General features: G+C 33.2%; 2 protein-coding genes across 11 annotated transcripts; one reads left to right on the top strand and one right to left on the bottom strand.

The window, feature by feature from the left end:
- Nucleotides 1–602: 602 nt before the first annotated feature.
- Nucleotides 603–15,834, top strand: LOC148312407 (tubulin polyglutamylase TTLL13-like). Of its 10 annotated transcripts, XM_088277296.1 has the most exons (18): nt 603–988; nt 1,364–1,506; nt 3,224–3,317; nt 3,692–3,947; nt 4,221–4,313; nt 4,871–5,128; nt 5,215–5,343; nt 5,784–5,937; nt 6,016–6,087; nt 6,718–6,887; nt 7,429–7,539; nt 8,230–8,356; nt 9,092–9,250; nt 10,597–10,923; nt 11,245–11,314; nt 12,157–12,304; nt 13,097–13,128; nt 14,252–15,834. In XM_088277296.1, the coding sequence occupies exons 1-18, from the start codon at nt 874–876 to the stop codon at nt 14,263–14,265; spliced, it is 2,472 nt and encodes an 823-aa protein (XP_088133422.1). In that variant the 5' UTR covers nt 603–873; the 3' UTR covers nt 14,266–15,834. The 10 variants fall into 10 exon arrangements, 6 of the variants coding, with proteins under 6 accessions (XP_088133422.1, XP_088133428.1, XP_088133423.1 ...); XR_015839236.1 differs by lacking the exon at nt 12,157–12,304 and having other exon boundaries at nt 11,228–11,314; XM_088277302.1 differs by lacking the exon at nt 1,364–1,506.
- Nucleotides 15,835–15,973: 139 nt separating this feature from the next.
- LOC148312406 (uncharacterized) lies at nt 15,974–22,299 on the bottom strand. The gene is made up of 3 exons (XM_088277303.1): nt 21,900–22,299; nt 17,525–19,478; nt 15,974–17,418 (listed from the first exon to the last, which is right to left on the bottom strand). The coding sequence occupies exons 2-3, from the start codon at nt 19,417–19,419 to the stop codon at nt 17,298–17,300; spliced, it is 2,016 nt and encodes a 671-aa protein (XP_088133429.1). The 5' UTR covers nt 19,420–19,478; nt 21,900–22,299; the 3' UTR covers nt 15,974–17,297.
- Nucleotides 22,300–22,449: the final 150 nt, after the last annotated feature.

Below are 22,449 nucleotides of genomic sequence, written 5' to 3'. Positions count from 1 at the left end.
TTTTTCTCGTACTTTATTTGTTACCATCCTAACATTTATGTAATTTTTATAATTTGTCAAATTTATATTTAATTAACCGCTTATGCTATGTTAAAAAAAACATGCACACACTAGCCTAGTGTAGTGAATTAAAACATATCACTAATTAGGAATAGTTTAAAATAGAAAACCATTCCAAGCTTTGATTTAGTATTCAGAAGTACTACCCTACTAGTATTAACCATATCTAATTTAAAGCACCACGGTACCGCTGAGATATAAGCTTTGGAGGTAAAGAGCAAAGTTAAAAAAATAGCATGAGGATTCACTTTAAGAAGTGAAGGCCCTTTCCAATCTGACCCCTTTGTAAAGTAGACCACCATACCTGCTACATCTAAAGGGTGCTGATCTAAGATTATATACTAGTGTGCTGATCATGTAGACAAAAGCTTTTCTCTAAAATATTTATGTCACTTTGGTTATAAATAAATGCCTATCTATATTTTTCTGTATGATATGAAAATCGTATTGAATTGAATCGAAAATATATATCACTCGCCTAGAATAGGTACTACTATCTAAAAAAAAGTTATGATTTTGGTAGTGGTAGTCCTGCTTGACATTTGAACGGGGATGAAAAAAAACACTTCCTAATTAAATGTCAATTGGTCAATTAGTATTCGAAATTTCCATTTTAATTTTTTTTACAATTTAATTACATCTTTTCCTTGAGATTTACGACTTATCAGTTTCGTGCGTGTTAACTGATATTTTATTATCATTATTTATACGTTAATTTAATTGAAATTTTGTAGAAATAATGTAGAAATTTATTCAATTGATTTAAGTTATCTCCGAATTTGTATTCTATTCTAAGCTGCCTTGGAATGAATAATGCAGAATGCGAATGAGGAACTTCTTGATTCTCAAACAAAGATTAATTCGTCTGATGACAATAATAATCGAGAATGTCACCATATTTACAAATTAAAAGTTCCCAAACCTCCCAGTAAGTAATTCTAAATTTTATTTCATTATTACAGTTTCTGCGCAATATTCCAATTTAAATTCTGGGATCTAATGCTAGAAGCGTCTGTGCCAATAAATAGGGATTGTGAATCTATTTCTACAACTTACTAAATAAATATCTTAGGCTTATTTTCATGAAAAAAAAACATAACATAAAAATGATTTGAAGAAATAGCAATGTAATAAAAATAATATCAAGCGAAATAAAAGTTGTATAAATTATAAAGATATATAAAAAATACTACATTGGCTAGCATTCAAAGTGCTTTCGCTTAAAGCATTACACCTCAGAATTATTATGTTTCGCTTACATTTGAATGAAAAAGCTGTAAAATGTCCTAAATATGATTTACAGATAAGCCCTCTTCCTTGAATAGAACTTATTCTCAAATATATGAAAAGTATGGATACCCTACATTTAAATTATCAAAGAGCCAAGTACCTTCTAAGGTCCAACTGAGTAAACTGAATGATTCCAATTTTTATCTCAAAACCAACGTATGTGTAGTCAACACCAATAGTATTGCTTTTGTAGTTTATTTAACTTGTTTTCTGTATTTGAATAAATACGGTTATACCCCGAGTTATGGTACCCTGCAGTTAGTGATTTTCCTTTTTTTCCTAACCTGTATTTAATGTAGACAATTTAATTTAATTTAATGTAGACTCTTTTGGATAAAGCCCAACAAAAAAAAGTTATTGTGTGCGATAAAAAAACCTCTCCTTGATTTATCACCACAAAATATCGATCGACAGTAAAGTCTGGTAATTGCAAATTTAAATTAAAATTTCCCCTGAAAATTATTTGGATGACCATTTTCCACATCGAGCTCCATAGTAGAACCAATTACCGTAGGTTAGTGCAGATATGATTTGAATTTATACCTTGATTCACACCATTCCCGCAAGTACCATCTATCGTGTAATTTCGAGGTATTACCGTATGGGCGTTACTGTTTTAAAATTAATATCGATAAATTTTGGGGCTATAATCTAGACATAATATTATCATAAATATTATCTTGTGGAAGTTCTGCCAATCAACATCGATCGGTACAAGTGTAGTATTTATAGTGAAAATTCAATTTTCAAATATAATATTAACCTTATTTCATCACGAAAACTACATACATTAGATAAAAAACATCTATTTCTATATTTTCAATTAAGTGATTGGTGTAAATAAATGTTTTATTACGATTTAAAAAATTTCAGGCTTTCATCAATAAGTCATTAAATTTACAAATGTAACATATTAGGACTCCTCAACTAGTCCGCAGGTTCCCAATAGTGGCAGTACCGCCCTCCAGTGAGCGCTGGAAAGGTTTTCTAGGTGCCACTAGAGGCCCTAGGAGGCTGGAAATTAGTAAATATATTTATATTTCTTCCTCTCCTATTTGGAGACATTTCTGGACTTTTTTAACCTCCATTGATGAGAAATTTTGATAGGGGGACGCTTGACTAGAAAAAGTCAGGAACCTGTAACTAATCTAAGGATAATATACTTTTTTAGGGTTATATTTACTTTAAGAATGTTTGATTTATTTAAAATATAGTACATTATCAAAAAATATATGTGCACACATATTATTTTTATTTAAACAATAAAAAATGAAATGTCAGCTATTACAAAATAAAAACAACTTCTAGTTGCGGTCTGGAACTACCAGAACTGCATTACCACCGGATATCTATTGAGAAGTATTATATATTTAATTCGAAAGAGGTGTTTCAACATTAATACACTTATTTTATACTTCCTGCACAATAATTTTCATTACAGACATTGGATAAACACTACTTAAAACATGCATTTTTACATCATTGACACATATTTAAAAAAAGTTGCATAGTAGGTAGGTAAAATAAACCGTTGGAAAAATGTAATCTCTTTTGTAGATAGATTATAAATTTTTTACACATACAGTAAAATTGTATGTAGATTATTCATTGCTTATTTTTCTTAGAAAGGTTTCATAAATGCTATCTTTTTGGATGTTTTTATTTTATTGGAGTAACATTTATAAAATTGCTAAAAAAAATAACATTATATACAACCAATGAGTCATTGATTAACAAAAAATATATACACGGTATTTTATATGATTATTTCGTTTAATTTTTTATTGATTTTTTTTTCACATCTCTTCAGTAGTTAATTAGTAATGTTTAAAAATAAATATGTATATGTTTTTTTTATTTATTTTTTTCTTAGAAGTCTTACCAGTCTGAAGACAGCGGTTCATTGGTATCTGATTCAAATCTACCTCCAAGTTTCGAGACTTCTTTGCATTCTACAACTACTTTAGGTAAGCGGTTATATTTATTTTTAATTTAATATTTATCATAGTCATATCAGTTATTATGTCAGTGAAACTTTATGTACCCATTAGTATCTCTGAGATATAATAAAAATACCAATTACTATTTATTGAAAAAATGAATATCTATTTTATTTCATATTTTTGTTTAAGTTGTTGAGTAAAATACATTTGTCATAACACATTGATACAAAATAATTTTTACTTTAAAAAAGATCAGTAGTAAAGATATTGATTTTTTCCTTTGCGCACTGCAGGGCTGCTAATGAGAAGCTCATTGCAATATGTGCATCTTAATTATGTATCACAATACCATTTATTTTCAAAATTGTTGAATATCATTTTAACACTTTTGATTATAGACGCACAAAATGGCCCATCTAACAGTAAAACGTTATTCCGGAAAAAAAGAAGGAAACGCAGAATCACAATTTGTATATCAAATTGTCGCTATGCTTCTGTACGAAGGGTGGCATCCTCCTATGGAATGAAGGAAGTATCAGACGATGATACATGGAATTTTTATTGGACAGACATGAGCATTTCGGTTGAAAGAGCTAAGGAGATGAAACGGTTCCAACGAATCAATCATTTCCCAGGAATGCTGGAGATTTGCCGGTAATATGTTGTTACATGATTTCATATTGAACGCTTACTTAAAATGTATTTTTTTATTTATTTATTCGGGAATTGTACAGCTTTACATTTAGTCAAAGTATATAATAAAAAATAGTTACATTAATAAAAATAAAGCCAATTACACATTTCCACTTAAGTATTAATTTACAAATAAATAAATAAATAAATTTAAAAATAAAGGCGTAGCGGGTTATTTAAAAAAAAAAAATTGCTACACTATATCTATAAATTTTTACTTGAATGCCATTTTAGGAAAGATTTGCTTGCTCGGAATCTAAATCGAATGCAAAAGTGTTTTCCAAAGGATTACAATTTCTTCCCAAAAACCTGGTGTTTACCAACTGAGTAAGTTAAAATATTTTTGCCTCAATACTTTAAATGTGGAAAATCGAGACCGAAGACCGAGAAAAACTTGGCACGATCAAGTATTTAAAATACAGAAAAGTGACCTGGTCATAAGACGGAATAATCAACTGGTATGTCTGAAGAATGCATGAATGTCAAAGAGGCGAAGATTGTATGCAAAGATAGATTGGTGTGAAATTCTATTCTCTCTGCCTACCCCTGCAGTGAAGCTGCGGGATGGTTAGTTAATTACTTCGAAAGGGGTTTCTTGTGCGGAAAAGGTTATTATCTTCAAACACTTATCCGAACCCCTTTGGTGCACAGGGCACTGCATCATATAAACACAGTGTTTTCTTGATCGTTAACACATGAAATGTGATCAGCCCTCCGCTTCAGTTACCAGTCCAGGGTAACATTGAATAAATATTAGAGTGAAAAAGAACCCAGGACCTCCAGAACGGTAGCCGAGCGTGCTGACCATTACACTACAGAGGCGGACAAAATTATACTTATTAATTATATTCTATTGTTATTTCACATATTTTTAATTATTTTAGGCTGAATGACGCTTTAAATTACAACAAATTACATAAGAATAAAACATTCATCATCAAACCAGAGTGTGGAAGCCAGGGCAGAGGAATATTTCTTACAAAAAATCTTAAAGATTTGAAGATTTCCGAGAGATTAATCTGTCAGCAATACATATCCAAACCCTACTTGATAGACGGATATAAATTTGATATCCGTGTTTACACTTTAGTAACGTCATGCGATCCTTTACGGCTTTTTGTCTACAATGAAGGGCTTGTCAGGTATTTTTGCAATTTAAATAGTTTATGTAGTTGGTTTGAAATAAAATATATTTAATGTGAATATAAAATTTTGTTTTTGTTTTTAGATTTGCTACAAGTCATTACGCGGACCCTAGTAGTCAAAATACCACAAATGTATTTATGCACCTCACCAACTACGCTGTGAATAGACATAGCAGAACATTTGTTACTGATAACGAATCAGGAAGCAAACGGTTTATACTTTATTTTTATAAAATTACTTACGTGTCTATTAATTTGCTGTAAAAATTCATTAAATCTTAATTAAAAGGACTAAATTAAAAAATTACTTTGACTCAAATTTGCATAATTTTTTTAAATCAAACTAGTATAAATTGATGCACGGCAATATTTCAAAATAAAGGAGTAAATGAATCCATTCATTTCAGTGAAATAAAAAAAAATCTTCCTTTCTTTTAGTGTGTTCTTATTCTTTCGATCTTTTCTTGTAATTTCATTTGAATTTTCAGCCATAATATTTTTTACAAATTATCGAAATTTATTAATTTATTGAACATTTTATATAAAAAAGTCGTTTGAGACAATAGAATTTAGTAATATTTAACGGTTTATGGTGAATTTTGTATTTTAACTATTGTATTACATTAAAAGCAGGCATTTTTTATGTTTATAGTAAGATATCGACTTTGAATAGTCTTTTGAAGTCGCAAGGCGTAAATACCGACACAATGTGGCACTCTATCGACCAAGCTATTGTGAAAACGGTCATATCTGCTTGGCCTATTCTGAGGCATAGCTATAGAGCTTGTTTTCCTTCACACGACACTGTAAGCGCTGTGTATCATTATGCCATTGTTATGATATAAATATACATGTATTATCATACTTTTAATGTTATATTACAGATGCAAGCCTGTTTTGAAATCTTAGGTTTTGACATACTTTTGGATCAAAATTTGCAGCCATACATTCTAGAGGTATATATTTAAAACACATTTTTGCGTATTAAATAATGTAAAGACGCATATACATATTAGGTTTGTGCATTATTTAATTGAATTAAATAAAGTAACGACGGGGGTAAATGCAGGGATAAAGAGTGGCTTTGTTTATTTATAACTTTTACAATGAGGAAAAGTCTAGAAAACTAATATTATTCTTTACAACATTTTGAATGTGTCCAATTTTTCTTCACAAATTCTGGATTTGCTCTGCTTAGGAGTTTTTGCTGTCAAGATTTTTTATTGGTGTGAAACAAAGATGAAGAAGACAGACATTTATATTTTTCTTCATCTTTGTTGCAATATCAATTGAAAATCTTATAATATTATCCTTATAATATTATTCTATCCAAATGTGTTTGGAGAATCACCCAAATAATTGTGATTTCTTTGGTAATATTTATTTACTATTTTATTATCTTTCCCCACATATTGCGGTGAGCTATTAGATATCTTAATTTAGTGATATTCTATGCGATCAGCATAAGTATTTAGAAATAAATCTGTAAAGTAATAAAAATAACATGCATAAGTATTTAAAAATGTACCAACTATCGGTGAAATAATACTAATTTAATTTTGATGCAATTTTTTGTTTGTTAACAGGTAAATCATTCACCCAGCTTCCACACCGAAACTGCTTTGGATAAAGAAGTTAAAGATAGTCTTCTATCTGATACATTTCAACTGCTGAACATCTCTCAGTGTGATAGGAGAAAGGTTTTGGAAGAAGATCGACGTAGGATTAAGGATAGACTTCTCCAAAAGCCACAAAAGTAATTCAATGATTTTGTCATTTATGTTATCTATCTGTTACATATTTTTATATAAAGATTTTCATATTAAAAAAAAAAAGATTTTCATTGGTTTAAAACGAAACTCCTATTTATTACAAAATGGCTACGAAAATATTATTTTCCTTACTTTCAGGCCAATGCCAAAGTCTGGAATGAGCAAATACATTATGTAGAAATATTAAGGTTTAAAATTTAGAATTGATTCCATAAATGTTTGTTTTTATTACTAAATCATTATCAATTTGTAATTAAATATGTATTGTTTGAGTTAAATATTTATATTTTAGGCTTTATTTTCATTGTCGATCAAAACTGAATATTGAAGATTGGTTACATCGATACATATTGCCATTACAATACATATTTCCAATCTCACTTTAAGACTTGTCTATGTATGATTTTCTTTACACTCTTGAGTAATCAATATACTCAAAAAATAAAACAAAAATACTACCCTTTTTGTTGATTTTAAAATGTAAGCATTTATTTTAAGTTGAAATATGATAAATTTTTAATCCAGAGCAATGATTGAAAGACTAACGAGTGTTGAAAAAGAAATTCTCAAAGAAGAAGAAAAATCCCCATGGCTTGCACAGATACAATGGGAGGAAGAACACCTTGGCAATTTTAGGTTTGTAAATATATTTTCATTAATTGATTCGGCAGTCACTTAGTGGTAAATCCTATACATTTTTAATTAAAATTTTAATTTAGTAAATAGCACTATTTCTTAAAATCTACTGTGATATGTATTTCGATGCATTCCGCATCATTTTCAAACACCGTATACGGTATTCTCAATATTATAAACACCGTATACGGTGTTTGAAAATGATGCGGAATGCATCAAAACACGTGTCATAGTAGATTTTTAAAAATAGTGGTATTTACTTAGTAAATTTTTTAAATAAAAATTGTACATATGTATATGTTTTGTATAATTTTTATTCTTGTCTTAAATATGAGCAATGTAATGTGTGCCTGGCATGAAGATGTTGGAGAATTATTATGGTTTGTCATTTTGTGTAGGGTTCTCTAAGCGTTGACATCTGTGACAACTGTTGTCGACATAAATATAGTAAATATTTACTATGGTTCAATAAAATGTATTTTAATTGAAATATCTGTAAAGAAATTCAATTATTCTATTTTAGACTAGTGTTGGACTAAGGCGCAATCTGAAGTGCTACTTTGGTATTAAAGACCTTTCCATTTTTTTTTCGCAAAAATATTTAAAAAAATATATTATGTGGTTACTTTAGCAAATATACGGCTCAAATAAGTTACATTATTTTGATTTATTTCCATATAATTTTTCTAGGCGTGTTTACCCATCTGCTGATGATTATACAGATTTCTTCCACCAGCCATCTAGTTCCTTATACACTAGTACTACAAGTTCCAGATTAAGAGGAGATTGCGCTAGACAACAACGTGAAGAAATAGAGGTAAAATATGACCTTTTGAAATTTGAGAAAAATTATCACCATTTTTTTTTTAACAATATTCCCTGTTAGGAGGTAATATAGTAGGGTAAAATTTATGGTTTTCAACTGGATACACTCATTTTGATAAAAGCTAAGTGATAATTATTCTAAATATAACATAAACTCATTCAAAGAGAGGAGGTATTCGAGATCAGGTTGCAGTCCATGGAAAGTGGCTCTAGGCTAGCCCCTATTCTGTCACAACTTGATTCTTAATTTTAAACACAAGTCACTTAGTCGTGCCGGCAAATTGTATTGAATTGAAATATTTGTTCATATCATAAGAATAGATATTTATTTTTTAGAAATAATAAAATATGATAATGCACAAAAATAACTAATTTTGTACACATTGTATTTCCATTCAACCCTCTTCTATATATATTCTTCTATTCTTCCTTTTGTACTAAAGTCTAGTTTTTTATAAACTTTATAAAAAAAACTTTGTTTTTAATCACCTTTTTGTTTTATTGTTTTTTTGTTCCTTTTATAATGTTTATAAAATGTGCCACAAAGTACCTGCGAAAAACATTCAAGAAACTAGTTTTTATGTTTGAAATTTATGTATTACGTACTTAGAAAAAGTAATGTATTACAAAGTAAATTTGTTGAAAAAATCTCAGAAGTGATATAGAAGATTGAAGAGTGTGATGAAATGTGATGTAAGCATTATTTATTTTACAATTGAATTTGCAGCAAGCAAGACTCAAGGCTGAGGCTATCAAAAAGCTACCGTTGAGAAATTTCAAAGATCCCGAGTCAGAGACACAGGCTGTCCAACCAAATAAAGACAACAAGGAGATCACTCAAGCTCCTGAGAAGAAGGAAAAAATGAAACCTATTAAAACACATTTGGTAAGCAAATACAGAACTGCCGGTATCCATAAAATCTCTTTATTTTATTGTTATTAGCAGGGAAAAGTCATTTAATAGTTTTGACAAAGTCCAACTGAGTTGATGATGTAAGAGTTTGTTTACCAGCTATATCACCCAAAATGTCTTATTTCACATAGTGCTATTTTCATATTATTTTTTGACATCTCATCAAAGATGAAGAATATGGAAGTCTGGGCATTTACGGGGCTTACGACCGTCATAGGCTGGTTTAAGTGATCACTTTACACACGTGTAACATTCACCAATTCTACCCATTATTGACAACCACACTACTCAAATTCTTGGAAGTTCTATATATATGAACCAATTTAGAAACCTTGTTCATGAATCACTAGAACTTCACTAGAGACATCTATTGGTGAGATGTAAAGAAGCTTTTTATTAAGCAGAAACTCTTATATTAGTATGTGAGATCCGAATCCTGGATTATAATCACACACATGAGAAACGCCAGAAAATACCATTTTCATTTTTATTATTAAGCTTATAATTTGACCAGATAATTTATTTACAACATTTTGAGTGTGTCCAAATACTTGTTCACAAAATCTGGATTATCTCCAATTACAGGAGTTATTTTCATATTTTTTAATGCCCAGACTTCCATATTCTTCATCTTTGATGAGATGTCAAAAAATAATATGAAAATAACTCCTGTAATTGGAGATAATCCAGATTTTGTGAACAAGTATTTGGACACACTCAAAATGTTGTAGTGCTATTTTAATTATTGCCGGCTACAATATTCCTTTGCATATTTATTTACTTATTTCATTATATATATAATAACAAATCACAATAATATGCCCTAACTGAGTTTTCCCATGCCGAGGGCACATTTTACAATATTTATTTTTAAAATTATAATGGAAGAAAATTGTTTATGAAATGCAATCAAATACGACATGACCGAATGTTGCGATCTATTTCAGTTCTACCTACTTCTATTACCCTTTTATGAATAGCTCTTTTATATTTGTTTCTATTTTTAGTGCCTTTATGGATGTGGTATATAACTATTATCCGCCTCCTTAAAGTAATGGTCAATACACTTGGTTACCGTACTGGATGTCCCGGGTTCGTTTCCCAGGGGGGGGTCAAATAAATATAAGTGATTTTTAATATTTATTCAATATTACCCTGGACTGGTACCTGAAGCGGAGGGCTGATCACCTTTCCTTCATGTGCTAACTAACGATCAAGATAACACTGTGTTTATATGATGCAGTGCCCTATGCACCATCGGGTGCGGATGAGGGTTTGAAGATGAAGAAGATTACTATTATTTACCTCTTTTGTTTTAGATTAAGAGATTTTCTCTCAATTCCTTTGAACCTATGCCAATTGTGGAGGCTGAAGAGAGAGAGAGGATGACTCAGTTGTCCCGTAGAGATTTCCTCATCCGGAGCTACGGCCTTCTGGAGCAGATCTACCAAGCTATGAAGCAGGCCGGAACACTGAGACCTCATGATAAAGCGAAATATGGATTGTATGACAAGTCCACGGAACGCTTAAACCCAATAAATAGTAACATTTTCATGATTGAAAGATCCGATGCACCGAAAAATATTAATTCTTCCAATGGACTTAATAAATCCACAGCTGTCTTCACCAATGCACACCAAAATATGGTAATTATATAAAACAATACTATAGATAATAAATGTCTATTGAGCTAAAAAAAATAGTACATAGTGAGAATGAATCCAATTGTTGAGATATTGTTTTTTTCATAACAAATATGTTTGTAAAATCACATTAAAAAAAATATTCTTATGTAGTCAAATGATTACTTTCAAGTAAAATAAAAATATACCCATTCGTTATTATTTTGATTTGTGTTTATGTTTTCTTTAAATAGTACTCTGGTTTATGCAGTTGTTCCGTTTCTGATTTAAGTGATAAAAGAGTATTTCTATAATTTTTTCGTAGTAGTTTTCTTGATTTTATAGGTTCCTTCAATATTACCTCACCATTTCCTCAACATTCGTGATTTTGAAATAAAAAATACAATGAATAAAGGTATGTTCTAATTTATAATCTATTAAAGAACTCTGTAAATATTTATCTAAATAAAACTTAGCAATATTATGTCGGCTGATGAGTAGTCCTCTGTAAATATCTAAATAAAACATGTACATAGTAATATATCAGACTAATATGTACTATCAAAGCAGCAAAATTATCCATGATTTTGGGGAATGACGATACCGCATGTATTTTTGGTAAATCCCAATACTAGCGTGTAACATTAAAACAGTGTTAGCTGGAATATCTTTGTATTTTAATTTAACCAAGAAACTTCAGAATTATTTATTTTATTTTATATTTATATTTAATAATAATGTGCTACAAATGTTTGAAAATGGCTTAGGTAATTTATTTTTCTGCTTCAATTAAAACAGGCCTCTTATTTTTTACTGTGTTCTATATTAATCTGGTAATATTTACATGCTTATAAAAATAAATAATAAAACATTGACAGATGTGCACTGTATATAAAAAAAAATATATTGACATTATTTATTTTCTTTCAGTAATGTAGACAGGTAGCCCATTAGTATTTTTTTTGCAGCCCGCGGATATATTTTTCATTTATTTTAATTCTTCATTGAAATAATTTTTGGTACAAGAACATATGATATTATTTTACAAAATCAATACAAAAGTTGGATCTATTGTACCTGATGTAACTGTCTTCGATAATAAATTATTCACTTAAAGTTGGATGAAAATGAAAATGAGATTTTTGATGTGGCCTGCCGGCGGACCCAAAAAACCTTATACGGCCCTTGGTGCCTCTTGAGTTTGACACCTCTGATGTAGACTATTAACTATTAATTGTATTTAAAATAATTTTTCAGAATTACATTGTTCTGAAGTTCCATTGCATGTTAAAAAGCCAAATTTACCTAGTATCCTTTACAATGTTCATAGTAAAGGGAATAAAAAAAGTAAAATTAACCATGTAAAGTCTGATACAAGACAGTTATTAAATCCTATAGTTGCTATGTAAGTACAATTTTGTTTATTTACAAGTACATTATGTGTTGGATTGGTCAAATTTAACATACTCAACCTATAAAGGGTTGTATTAGACTCGTTTTGTGTTTATAACAGCCGATATAATTAATATTTTCATTCATCATTTTCTTTTGGAAAATTCGCCTTCGAAAAACGGTTATTTTCGTAAGTTGGCAATGAATGACGTCACAGAAACGATGGAGTAATTTTAATGTTGGTGTCATTGCTAAATGATTGGCGGCTCTATTTGTTGATTTTTATGGTCCACCCTCCCACCCCCCCCCCCCACGCCTCATATTTGTATAACACAAATGGTAGTGTAGTAAATAAACAATCCATACTACTATTACAGCTCTATAAACCACATGACTTCATAAAACGTTCGATGACGGAAATTTGATGACGTATGCGAACGCACATTTTTCGTTTTATTAAAATATCTAAAGTTCCTTCATATCTCCCTTATTTCTCTACATATTTCAGCAAGAATGCTACCGATAGTCTTGTGATTTTTCACATTAATTTATAAGCTAATAATCACACATCGTGATATTTATCCATTATTCACCTTTGTGAATTTCAAAACGTAATGCAGTTTCTATATACCAATAACCAATAATTAAAAAAATATATATAATAATGTTTACAGCACTAATTTTTCCTCACCACATTTTATTTGGAATAATTTCTCTACACAGTAATTGTAAAAATAATATTTTTGGCTATTTTTCCTGTAGGTATGCTGTTTTGATTAATAGTATTTTATACATATTTTTTCAGCATTGATCCCCGAAGAGCCAAATCCGATGCAGGTTAGTTGGTGGTTTTTAAATTTACTGTGTAGAACATAATGTGCATTTTGCTGTTTGTTTATTAAATTAGATTTTTACACTCCTAATTAATGCGAGGTGGTATGGAAAAAACCCAATGTCTGAAATTCACCTGCCCCAGTAAATGAAACCGAATTTAATCTAGTTATTTCTATGAATTTACATGAGTAGGCTGGTATACTCCGCCTCCATGGTGTAACAGTTAGCGTGTTTATCTACCGTGCTGGAGGTCCCAGGTTCGATTCTCAGGGGGGGTGAAAATAAATATTAGTGACTTTATACTCTATTTATTTATTATTATCCTGGACTGGTCACTGAAGCGCAGGAGTGATGTAAGTAACAATAAAGATAACACTGCGTCAATACGATGTAGTGCCCTATGCACCGTTGGGTGCGGATAAAGGTTAGAAAGGCTGGTAGGTGTGTAACATGCGAATGGGTGAAAGGTAGAGGGAATAAACAGTAAAAGATGGAATTTAATGTATAACAATTTTATTAATTATTGCTGATATTTAGTAGTAATATTCACATAATAAAAAATAAACTATGCACAGATTTGTTTATTATAATGATCAATATTTGTTAGTCGATTAAGTCGACGGTACTTAATACACAAATGTTCTTAAAAATTCATTTCAATAATAATCTGGAAGTTCATTTAACATTAAAGTATGATTGATGTCGATTAAAATAAACAATCTGGCCACAAATATAAGTAGACGCTTACAGTATTAAAATAAGCTGTACAAGTCACGATAATCTTCCGGAAATAAAGTTAATAACAAGTAACCTCACATAATATTTACATACAGTAAAGCGATTGCATTTTATAAAAATATTGAACATCGCTTACGATTTGATTACCGGTGTCGGCTCGGTGCACCGTCTGGCGCCCGAACAGTGAATAGTCCGCTGCCTTATAACATCTCGGTTACAGATGGATCTAACCCGGTAGGAACAAGGTGGACTACAACTCGGCATACTACATCCCGTCCGCTGGGAACTAAGAGATTCAACATCCTACCCCTGTTCTGTTATAAGTCATCCACCTTTCTAGGCAATTCCAATTCTGATATTTACATAACTTATTTTTGGATTGTTTCAGGTGTAGATGATTGAAATGCTGTCCGCCAAAGTAAAATTCATTTTTAAAATATATAATAAAAGATCAAGTTTATTAAATGTATAATTAAATATAAAATTTCACAAAAATTCACAATTGAAAAAAAAATTGTATAAGATTTTATAAAATATTTTATTAATATTTGATATTTTTTATATACCAAAATAATTCCGCTTTTTGCAATTAATAAATTTATGAGAATTATTTATGCTTTTTATTAGAACACAAAAAATTTAAGTACTGATAAAAATCCCATATATTGTCCACTTGCAAAAATAAATAAAACACTTTGCTTTAAGATAAAAATCTCTAATTGAATTTCAATTTTAATAATATTACTAGTAATCCGGCAATCTCGTGGACTATCCTAAACCATCTGCTCTGATGAAGAAACATCTACAATTTACTTAGCCATATTTGATGATAATACATAATCAATTCCATTTTTCATTGCTTCGAGTTTTAATATGGCAGCTAATTAAATAATTCAATTTCTTAAAATTTCACGGCCCTATATTCTTATTGCTTTTTTTATGGGTTATGGCGGACGTCGAAAAATATGAGTTTCAACATACAATGGCATAATAACGACAAAAAAGGCAATAAGAACTAAAAAGGTGTTAACATTATTGTAAAGATTGTCAATATTAGACATTGCATTTTTATTTGCTTTGTTAAATACAAAATCACATGGAAGTACATGGCTACAAAGATAATACTACCATTTTCTCATTTTATATGTCGTTCAGCGTACAATATTGCCAATGTGACAGAAACACAGTTTTACAGTAGGCAAAAAAAAATTGAATGCAAGCTACAAGATATTCACAGTTTTGCCCTACATCTTTGCCATTAGACAATCAAAAAATAAAATTAACACATATCCTGTTCTGCTGACTTTTAAAAGAGAAATGTTATATTGGCGATACTGAATGCCGAATGACAACATGAGAAATTGCACCTCGTAATGCATTTATACTTCAGTCATTTTGTGCGTGAGAAATTAGCAACACAAAGCAGTACTTAATTTATTTCAAAATGATACACATAATTAGCTTTCAAGGTTTTACAGACAATGTGATACCGATATTTTGTTATATTTTGGGCAAACTTAAATTAAAAAATATTTAAGTTTGTACTGAAATTTCTTGGTGGAACTGTATTTTATATAATAAAATAACAGCTATATACATAGTTTTTTCCATATTTATTTTATTTGACCAGTTACTGGGTTTCGTGGTTAATGATATCATCAGACTGGTGGGATGCTAGACAAAATTCTTATATAAAATTTTATACACAATAAGTTAGGGGTTGAAAACCATGATTTCATATAATTTTTTGAGAAAATGAATTAAAATTGAATGAATTTAAGAAGTGAACTATAATAATAATTACATTAGTAATGGTAAAGGTTTTAAGTATGGTTTTATAGAAATGGATTTTTGTATGTGAATTTAAACCACCAGTCTGAAGATGTCGGTAACAATGAAACCCGGTCACTGATCAAATGAAATAAATGTGGAAAAAACTATATAGTTGTTACTTTATTATATTAAAAAAATATAACACTAATGTAAAAATTTAACATGAAATACGATTATAATTTCATCTGATTTCTCTTCTTCATTACTTTTGAATAGAGAATTTTATTAAGTTATAACATGAGTCGAAATGGGTGTGGTAAATTTGTGACAAGATTGATTTATTTTTTTATATTTACAAAATAACTAAAGTGTGGTAATTTCATATGTAAAATGGAAAATACTCTGAACATAGATCCAAATACTACAATTTGTTCATACATAATTACTATGTACATGTTTTGTAGTGCACAGCATTGGATTTAGGTATGCACAAAATAAATGATGAATTTAAATGACTCAACATATAAATAAATAAAAATTGGTCATTCAAAATATTGCAAAATATATATTACATAATAGTTTTTTTAAATGATTGTAAAAATTGAATCACTCAAAACGTAAATATTTTACAAATATTATGCTGCGTTAATTGAACAGTCCCGTTTGTTAAACATTATACAGTAAAAATACGTTCAGTTTAAGTATCCCATCTAGAATAAGTGGCGCTTTATCAAATGCATGCGTTATTGTAAATAAGTTGTGAAAAAGAAAAGTTTCTACGCGATGATAATGTTTGTAAATTCCTACTCTTCTATTGACTCACACAAACTCTTATATCTAAAGGCATATTCATAAAAATAGATAAAGGCAACGGGTAGTTTAGTTAAAGCGAGATGTGCTGTGACTTGACCCACTTTTATGAATATCCACTCCGCTTGGCCTATATGGACTCCAAAGTGCTATTCTACCTACATGAGTATTAAGTCAAATTTATTCTCATTTACAGATGTCCCGAGAATCGAAGCCTTTTACAAAATTATAATACTAAGTACTGACAATACAGAATAAAGCGTAATGTTATTTTCTGGGATGATTATTTACAATTTACAGGCCAAATAAGTCTTTAAAGCGACTTTTATATTTAGATTTATTTCTAAATTTTGCGCAACATTGTCACTGCACCAAAATTAACCTTACACATACATAATGGATAAAATTCATAAATTAAAGCAACAATCGTGAGAAATTTAATTCGAAAATGCTTTTGAACATCGGTGCGCTTCAGAACGATACTCAAATAGCGAGTAGGCACTTTTAGCGCTCTGAATGAGACGTACTCGTACGATACCGCACGCGAATGCACACATACAGAATCTCTAAACCAAAATATCTAAAAAAAGGTACATAGGAAAACAAAACTTAAAATATTGGCAAGGATAAATAAGACGATAAAATAATTATAGAAAATTTAACTATAAATCATGATTACTATTTCCTGAACCGCTCCCAGCGTCGTCACGAGAATGGGAGGATCAGATTCAGCGTCAATAGGTTAGTCGAATGCCCCCATTATTGTTTATTAAGTCTTCCCAATACACTAAACACGTTTCCAATTGTCTTACTCCTAACTAACTGTGTGGCACGAAGCCGCTCAGTGTGCATTATGGCTTGAATTTTACGAGAGGTATGTTTTTGGAAGATAAGCACTTGTCACACACCCACTCCGCATACACTTCTGCCGTTAGGAGCTGGAAGGCGGGTTCTGTTAAGCCTGTGCACCCTCTGCAAACAAAAGTACACCATGAAACATACTGCCCGTGGACGAATGATGTTGGTTAGTCAGTAGTGCGTGACTGGCACGCTTTACTAAACAAAAATAAATATTTACCTATGAAACCAGAAGTTACAGCCGGATTCACAGAGGATAGCCTGGTCGTTATCATGGACCTCCTTGTGGCATACTCCGCAGGGGTAGATGGGTGGCGCGTTGGGATTCTGGGGGTTGAACACCATGGGCTGGTCGGGAGGATACACCTTCCCCGCGCTGACTGGCATCGGCTTGGGGCCAAACATTCCCATGGGCCCGATCTGTCCCATCTGGTGGTTCATTCCCATCCCCATGCCTTGCATGTTGGGTCCCCCCATGGCCGCCATATTGCTCATATTGGCCAGAGGTCCACACCCGCCCATTGAGTTACCGCTATTTCCTGAATTCGGACCCATCGGGCCATTAGGTCCCATGGGACCATTGGGTCCCATCGGCCCATTAGGCCCCATGGGACCGTTGGGACCCATCGGGCCATTGGGACCCATATTCATAGGCCCGTTTGGACCCATAGGGCCGTTCGGCCCCATAGGTCCGTTAGGCCCCATTCCCCCACTTGGACCCATAGGACCATTAGGTCCCATTGGTCCATTAGGTCCCATTGGGCCATTAGGGCCCAATGATCCATTTGGACCCATCGGTCCGTTGGGTCCCATCGGTCCATTGGGCCCCATTGGTCCATTAGGGCCCATAGGACCATTGGGTCCCATTGGTCCATTTGGACCCATCGGACCACTGGGACCCATTGGTCCGTTGGGGCCCATTGGACCATTGGGTCCCATAGGTCCGTTGGGACCCATCGGTCCATTTGGTCCCATGGGTCCATTATGTCCCATTGGACCGTTGTGCCCCATGGGACCATTTGGACCCATTGGTCCATTTGGTCCCATGGGACCATTGGGACCCATCGGGCCATTGGGTCCCATCGGGCCATTAGGGCCCATGGAGCAATTAGGACCCATTGAACCTCCCATTTGTCCATTAGGTCCCATCGGCCCCATGTGCCCTCCTGGCCCCATGTGGCTCATAGGTCCCATAGAATTGCCTCCGTATGGGGGACCTGGTCCCATTGAACCCATAGGTCCGTTGGGTCCCATTGGCCCGCTATTTGGTCCCATGGGACTATTATGCCTCAGGGGCCCACAGTGTCCCGGTCCCATCGCTCCTGATGACATAGGACTCGAGACCATTGAATTATTTGAAGATACTATTGAACCGTTGGAACAATTCGGTCCCATGGGTCCGTTCATTCTCGGTCCGCTCATACTAGTGGGAACTGAACCCATAGGGCCATTCAAGGGTCCGTTCATGGAGCCACCTCCCAGTGGACTGTGGAGGGGAGGTCCCATGGGGCTGCTGTTCATATGTCCTCCGGGCATGGAGCCCATGCTGTTCATGGGGCTGCCCATGGGGCCGCCTCCCATGGGGGAGCCCATGGGCATGTTCATGGGACTGCCGAGAGGGCCGCCGCTCATGGGGCTGCCCATGGAGCGCGAGGGGCCCATGTTGTGGTTGCTGACGCCCATGCCGGGCATGCCGCCCATGTGGCCCATGGGGCTCATGTTGCCCATGGGGCTGATGCCGCCCCGCTGCGGCATCTGCTGGCCCATGGGACTCATGTGTGGCAGGGGGCTCATGTGGCGCAGGGGGTGCATGCCGCCCATGTGCATGCCCATCATGGGCCCGTTATGCGACACGGGCGGGGAGTCGTCGAAGGGGTTGGAGGCCACGATGGTGTCCCCGTAGCCGGTGAGGGGCGGCGGCAGCAGGTCCTGCACCGAGGGCGGCGGCTGCGGCGGCAGCTGGCTGTTGGCCGCTGAGGTTTTCCGCCGCTTCTTGGGGTTGCTGGGCGCGGGGGCGGGGATGACGGGGGTGTCCAGGGGGGGCTTGAAGTCCGGGGGGCCGAGCCCCGCCCCGGGGAGGCGGTAGGGAGCCATGCCCGCCAGGTTGTGACTCATGCTGCGCGAGACCTACCACAGGGTCATCTCTTTATGAGCACTCTACAGACTGTGGCCCGCTACAAAATAAAGAAAAAATCATTAATTTACGAAACATTAACAATTGCAGCATATTAGGGGAAAGAACAAAATCATATCGTCTAAATAATATGGATGGAGTAAATATATGCACGGTTTACACAGCAGTACTGTATTTAAAAAAAGGTAAACAAAATAAAAATATATTAAAAAAACCTAATCTAACCTTAACGTTAAGTTTTTTACATTCTTTCAAAGCCATTCTGATTCCTCCATTGCATCAGATTAACACAGTGTTAACTTGATCATCAGTTACACATAAACAAGGTCATCAGGCCTGCATTTCAGATTCTTGGATGTACGAATGGTATAAATTTGATGTAAAACAGGTAACGCAAGTGAAGGAGTTTAGCATGAAGGAGATTATTGCCATATGGGAGAGAAATTGGAGATGAATAATGGGTAGGAATATAACAGAATAGCAGCAATGGCAAGGAGATTAGGGGTTGCATACCCATACTCATACAAGGTTGTATGAGTTGTACACTGCTAATATGTATGAGTCCCTCTAGGAAAATAGAGAGTTTAATAATATAAATTATATTAACCGGGTCCACGCGGCTCGCATAACCGTATGTGTTTTCACAAGACATGCCCCATACGCGGCTGACATAAGCGTATGTGTTTTTACTTTACTCTAAGTTTCGAACCTCAGTTCAACTTGGGAGGGATTTTTTCATGGTGTGGAACTTTGGATAAAATAATACGTCAATCCTTGGCCTTATGACATCTGTTGAAATATCTGACTAATAATTTGTAACATCACAAGGACAAATAAAAGAACAGATCCCTGATTTTTCTTGCGGTCGATTAGTCCGCGCCATAATCATGACCTATATCTGTCTCACTCTTGACGCTACGCATCGCCAGTGGGTAAGAGTTACACACGATGCGTGGATTGATTTATTTATATTACGATCTTATTTGTTTATATTACGATTTATTCAAGAATAATGTGACACAAGTGTATTATAGAGTACCAAAAAGGCACAATGAATTCCATTGAACGTTTTTGTTTAGGAAAATAAATAGTTTCTTAACTAAATACATGATAAAAGTAATCATTTAAAAATCGGAAAAATACTGCCGCGCACGGGCGTCTCTTAAGAACAAAGTTAACGCGGTTAATAATAGTAAAATAAGGAAGAAATGGCTTCATTCCATACCATGACAATACTACCAAATGCAAGAGAAAAAATTCCCTTTTAACTGCCTCATAACAATCATGTAAAACTAATTTCGCCGCATGATAACGAACGAGTTCACGGGTTTGATTAGCATTAATATTAAGGATTTTTACAGTTTAACATTATTAATCGTTGACTAATTAATCTAAAAGAGAAATCAGGCAATCATAAAATGTTTATTATGGAGTCGGAATAATCGGCAGGTATATATGAGGAGATGCATGAATGTGGAATAGGCGGATATTGTTTACAAAGACAGATTGGTGTGGCATTCTATTATTTCTGCCTACCCCTGCGGCGAAGCAGCGTGATGGTCAGTAGTTAAAATATGTTTACAATTACTTAAATAAATAATGAATTAAAAAAACTGTAATAAACAGAAAAATCACATAGCCTTTTCATTTAAAAGTTGAATAGAAATTACTTTTAATGGACCAAAACAGTGCTTTATTCATATTGTAAATAGGGAGTGTCCAGGCAAATCAAATTACTATACTGCTATACAGCAATCAAAGTGCGGTAAGGGAACATCTAGTATATATATCCTCTGACTGTACTTTTGAGTTCTGTACTGTAGCATCTGGCATCCATACACGTCAGTGGTTTTATTACTGAACTAAACGAAGATTACATAAATATGGCCATGGCATCTAAAGTTAAAGACTGATCTCCTTGTTTTTGTGAAAGTTGTGACCAACTCAATGAAGCAACAAAATGTACAATGCGAAGATAATGGTAAGGTAAAATTTTATCATACAACAATCACAGGAAACTTTATATTTTTTTCTAAAATAAAATAATAATACTACGTATGATACGCTAAAATATATCAGACTACTCCATGACAGAGTTTGAACGATATTTTTTGTATCTAAATGAATCTCAACACTATCCAAACTTTGTTGACAAATGTAAAATTACTGATGTTAAATTTACAAATAAACATCAATAAATAAACAAAATAAGACATAACTATAAGATAGCTAATACACTTGTAGATAAAGAGTATCAAAATCCCATAAAATGAAGCAAAAATAAGAGGGTTAGTTTAAGGGGTTCCATGACAATTGGTTGTATTTTATATCTAAGATTAGTAGGAATAATTAGGACTTTATAATGATAACAAAGATAACTAAACTGAGTTATAAGGAATGAAATAACCATGTTTTTAGAAATATGTAGCTGAATGACATTTTATAGCACAAGTCTACTAACCTAGCATTACGACAAAGTATTCGTCAGCTTTCAATGGAAGCATCAGGTTGAGTTGTTGGGTGCATCCATTGAAAAATGTGAACAGATGAATTAAATTGTAAAATTAATGCAATGCACTAGCATCATAGCTTCTCCAGCACTTAAAGATTCTTATTACTTTTTGTCCTTTTCGGGTGTCCATGAACCGAACGCATTTCGTCAACTTATATCCAAGAAACTTAAAAAAAAATATTGGATATAATTAGCTGACCACTCACTTCCGTGAAAACGTTGCAACACACTTTAATATTTAAGGTTTGTTTTGTGTTAAACCGTAACAATTAAAAACAATTTTTATTTACGAATTATCTCCCAAAAGCCAAACAACACACGCCACATTCATGATGTAATTTAATGCAATCTGCCACCGCTAGATGGTGCTGTAAAAACAGACGCCATTTTGGATTTTATACGTTATATAATCAAGTTTATATCTAGCCATAAAATTATGTGAGTAGGTTCCCAATGAATTCCTAAATGCAAAATGCTATTCATTATGTATATTCAATTC

This window comes from Brachycentrus maculatus, unplaced genomic scaffold (assembly GCF_059751285.1).
Source record: "Brachycentrus maculatus isolate JH-2025_06_01 unplaced genomic scaffold, ASM5975128v1 h1tg000041l, whole genome shotgun sequence".
Taxonomy (NCBI): domain Eukaryota; kingdom Metazoa; phylum Arthropoda; class Insecta; order Trichoptera; family Brachycentridae; genus Brachycentrus; species Brachycentrus maculatus.
Note: the sequence above shows the minus strand (reverse complement) of the source record. Positions and strands in the feature narration are given on the sequence as shown.

Coding starts and splice junctions, on each gene's coding strand:
- LOC148312406 (XM_088277303.1), bottom strand. CDS start 19,419: ATGAGTCACAACCTGGCGGGCATGGCTCCCTACCGCCTCCCCGGGGCG. Junction 17,419..17,524: donor TGTAACTTCTGGTTTCATAG/GTAAATATTTAT, acceptor TTTTGTTTGCAG/AGGGTGCACAGGCTTAACAG.
- LOC148312407 (XM_088277296.1), top strand. CDS start 874: ATGCAGAATGCGAATGAGGAACTTCTTGATTCTCAAACAAAGATTAAT. Junction 989..1,363: donor AAAAGTTCCCAAACCTCCCA/GTAAGTAATTCT, acceptor TATGATTTACAG/ATAAGCCCTCTTCCTTGAAT. Junction 5,129..5,214: donor TACAATGAAGGGCTTGTCAG/GTATTTTTGCAA, acceptor TTTTGTTTTTAG/ATTTGCTACAAGTCATTACG.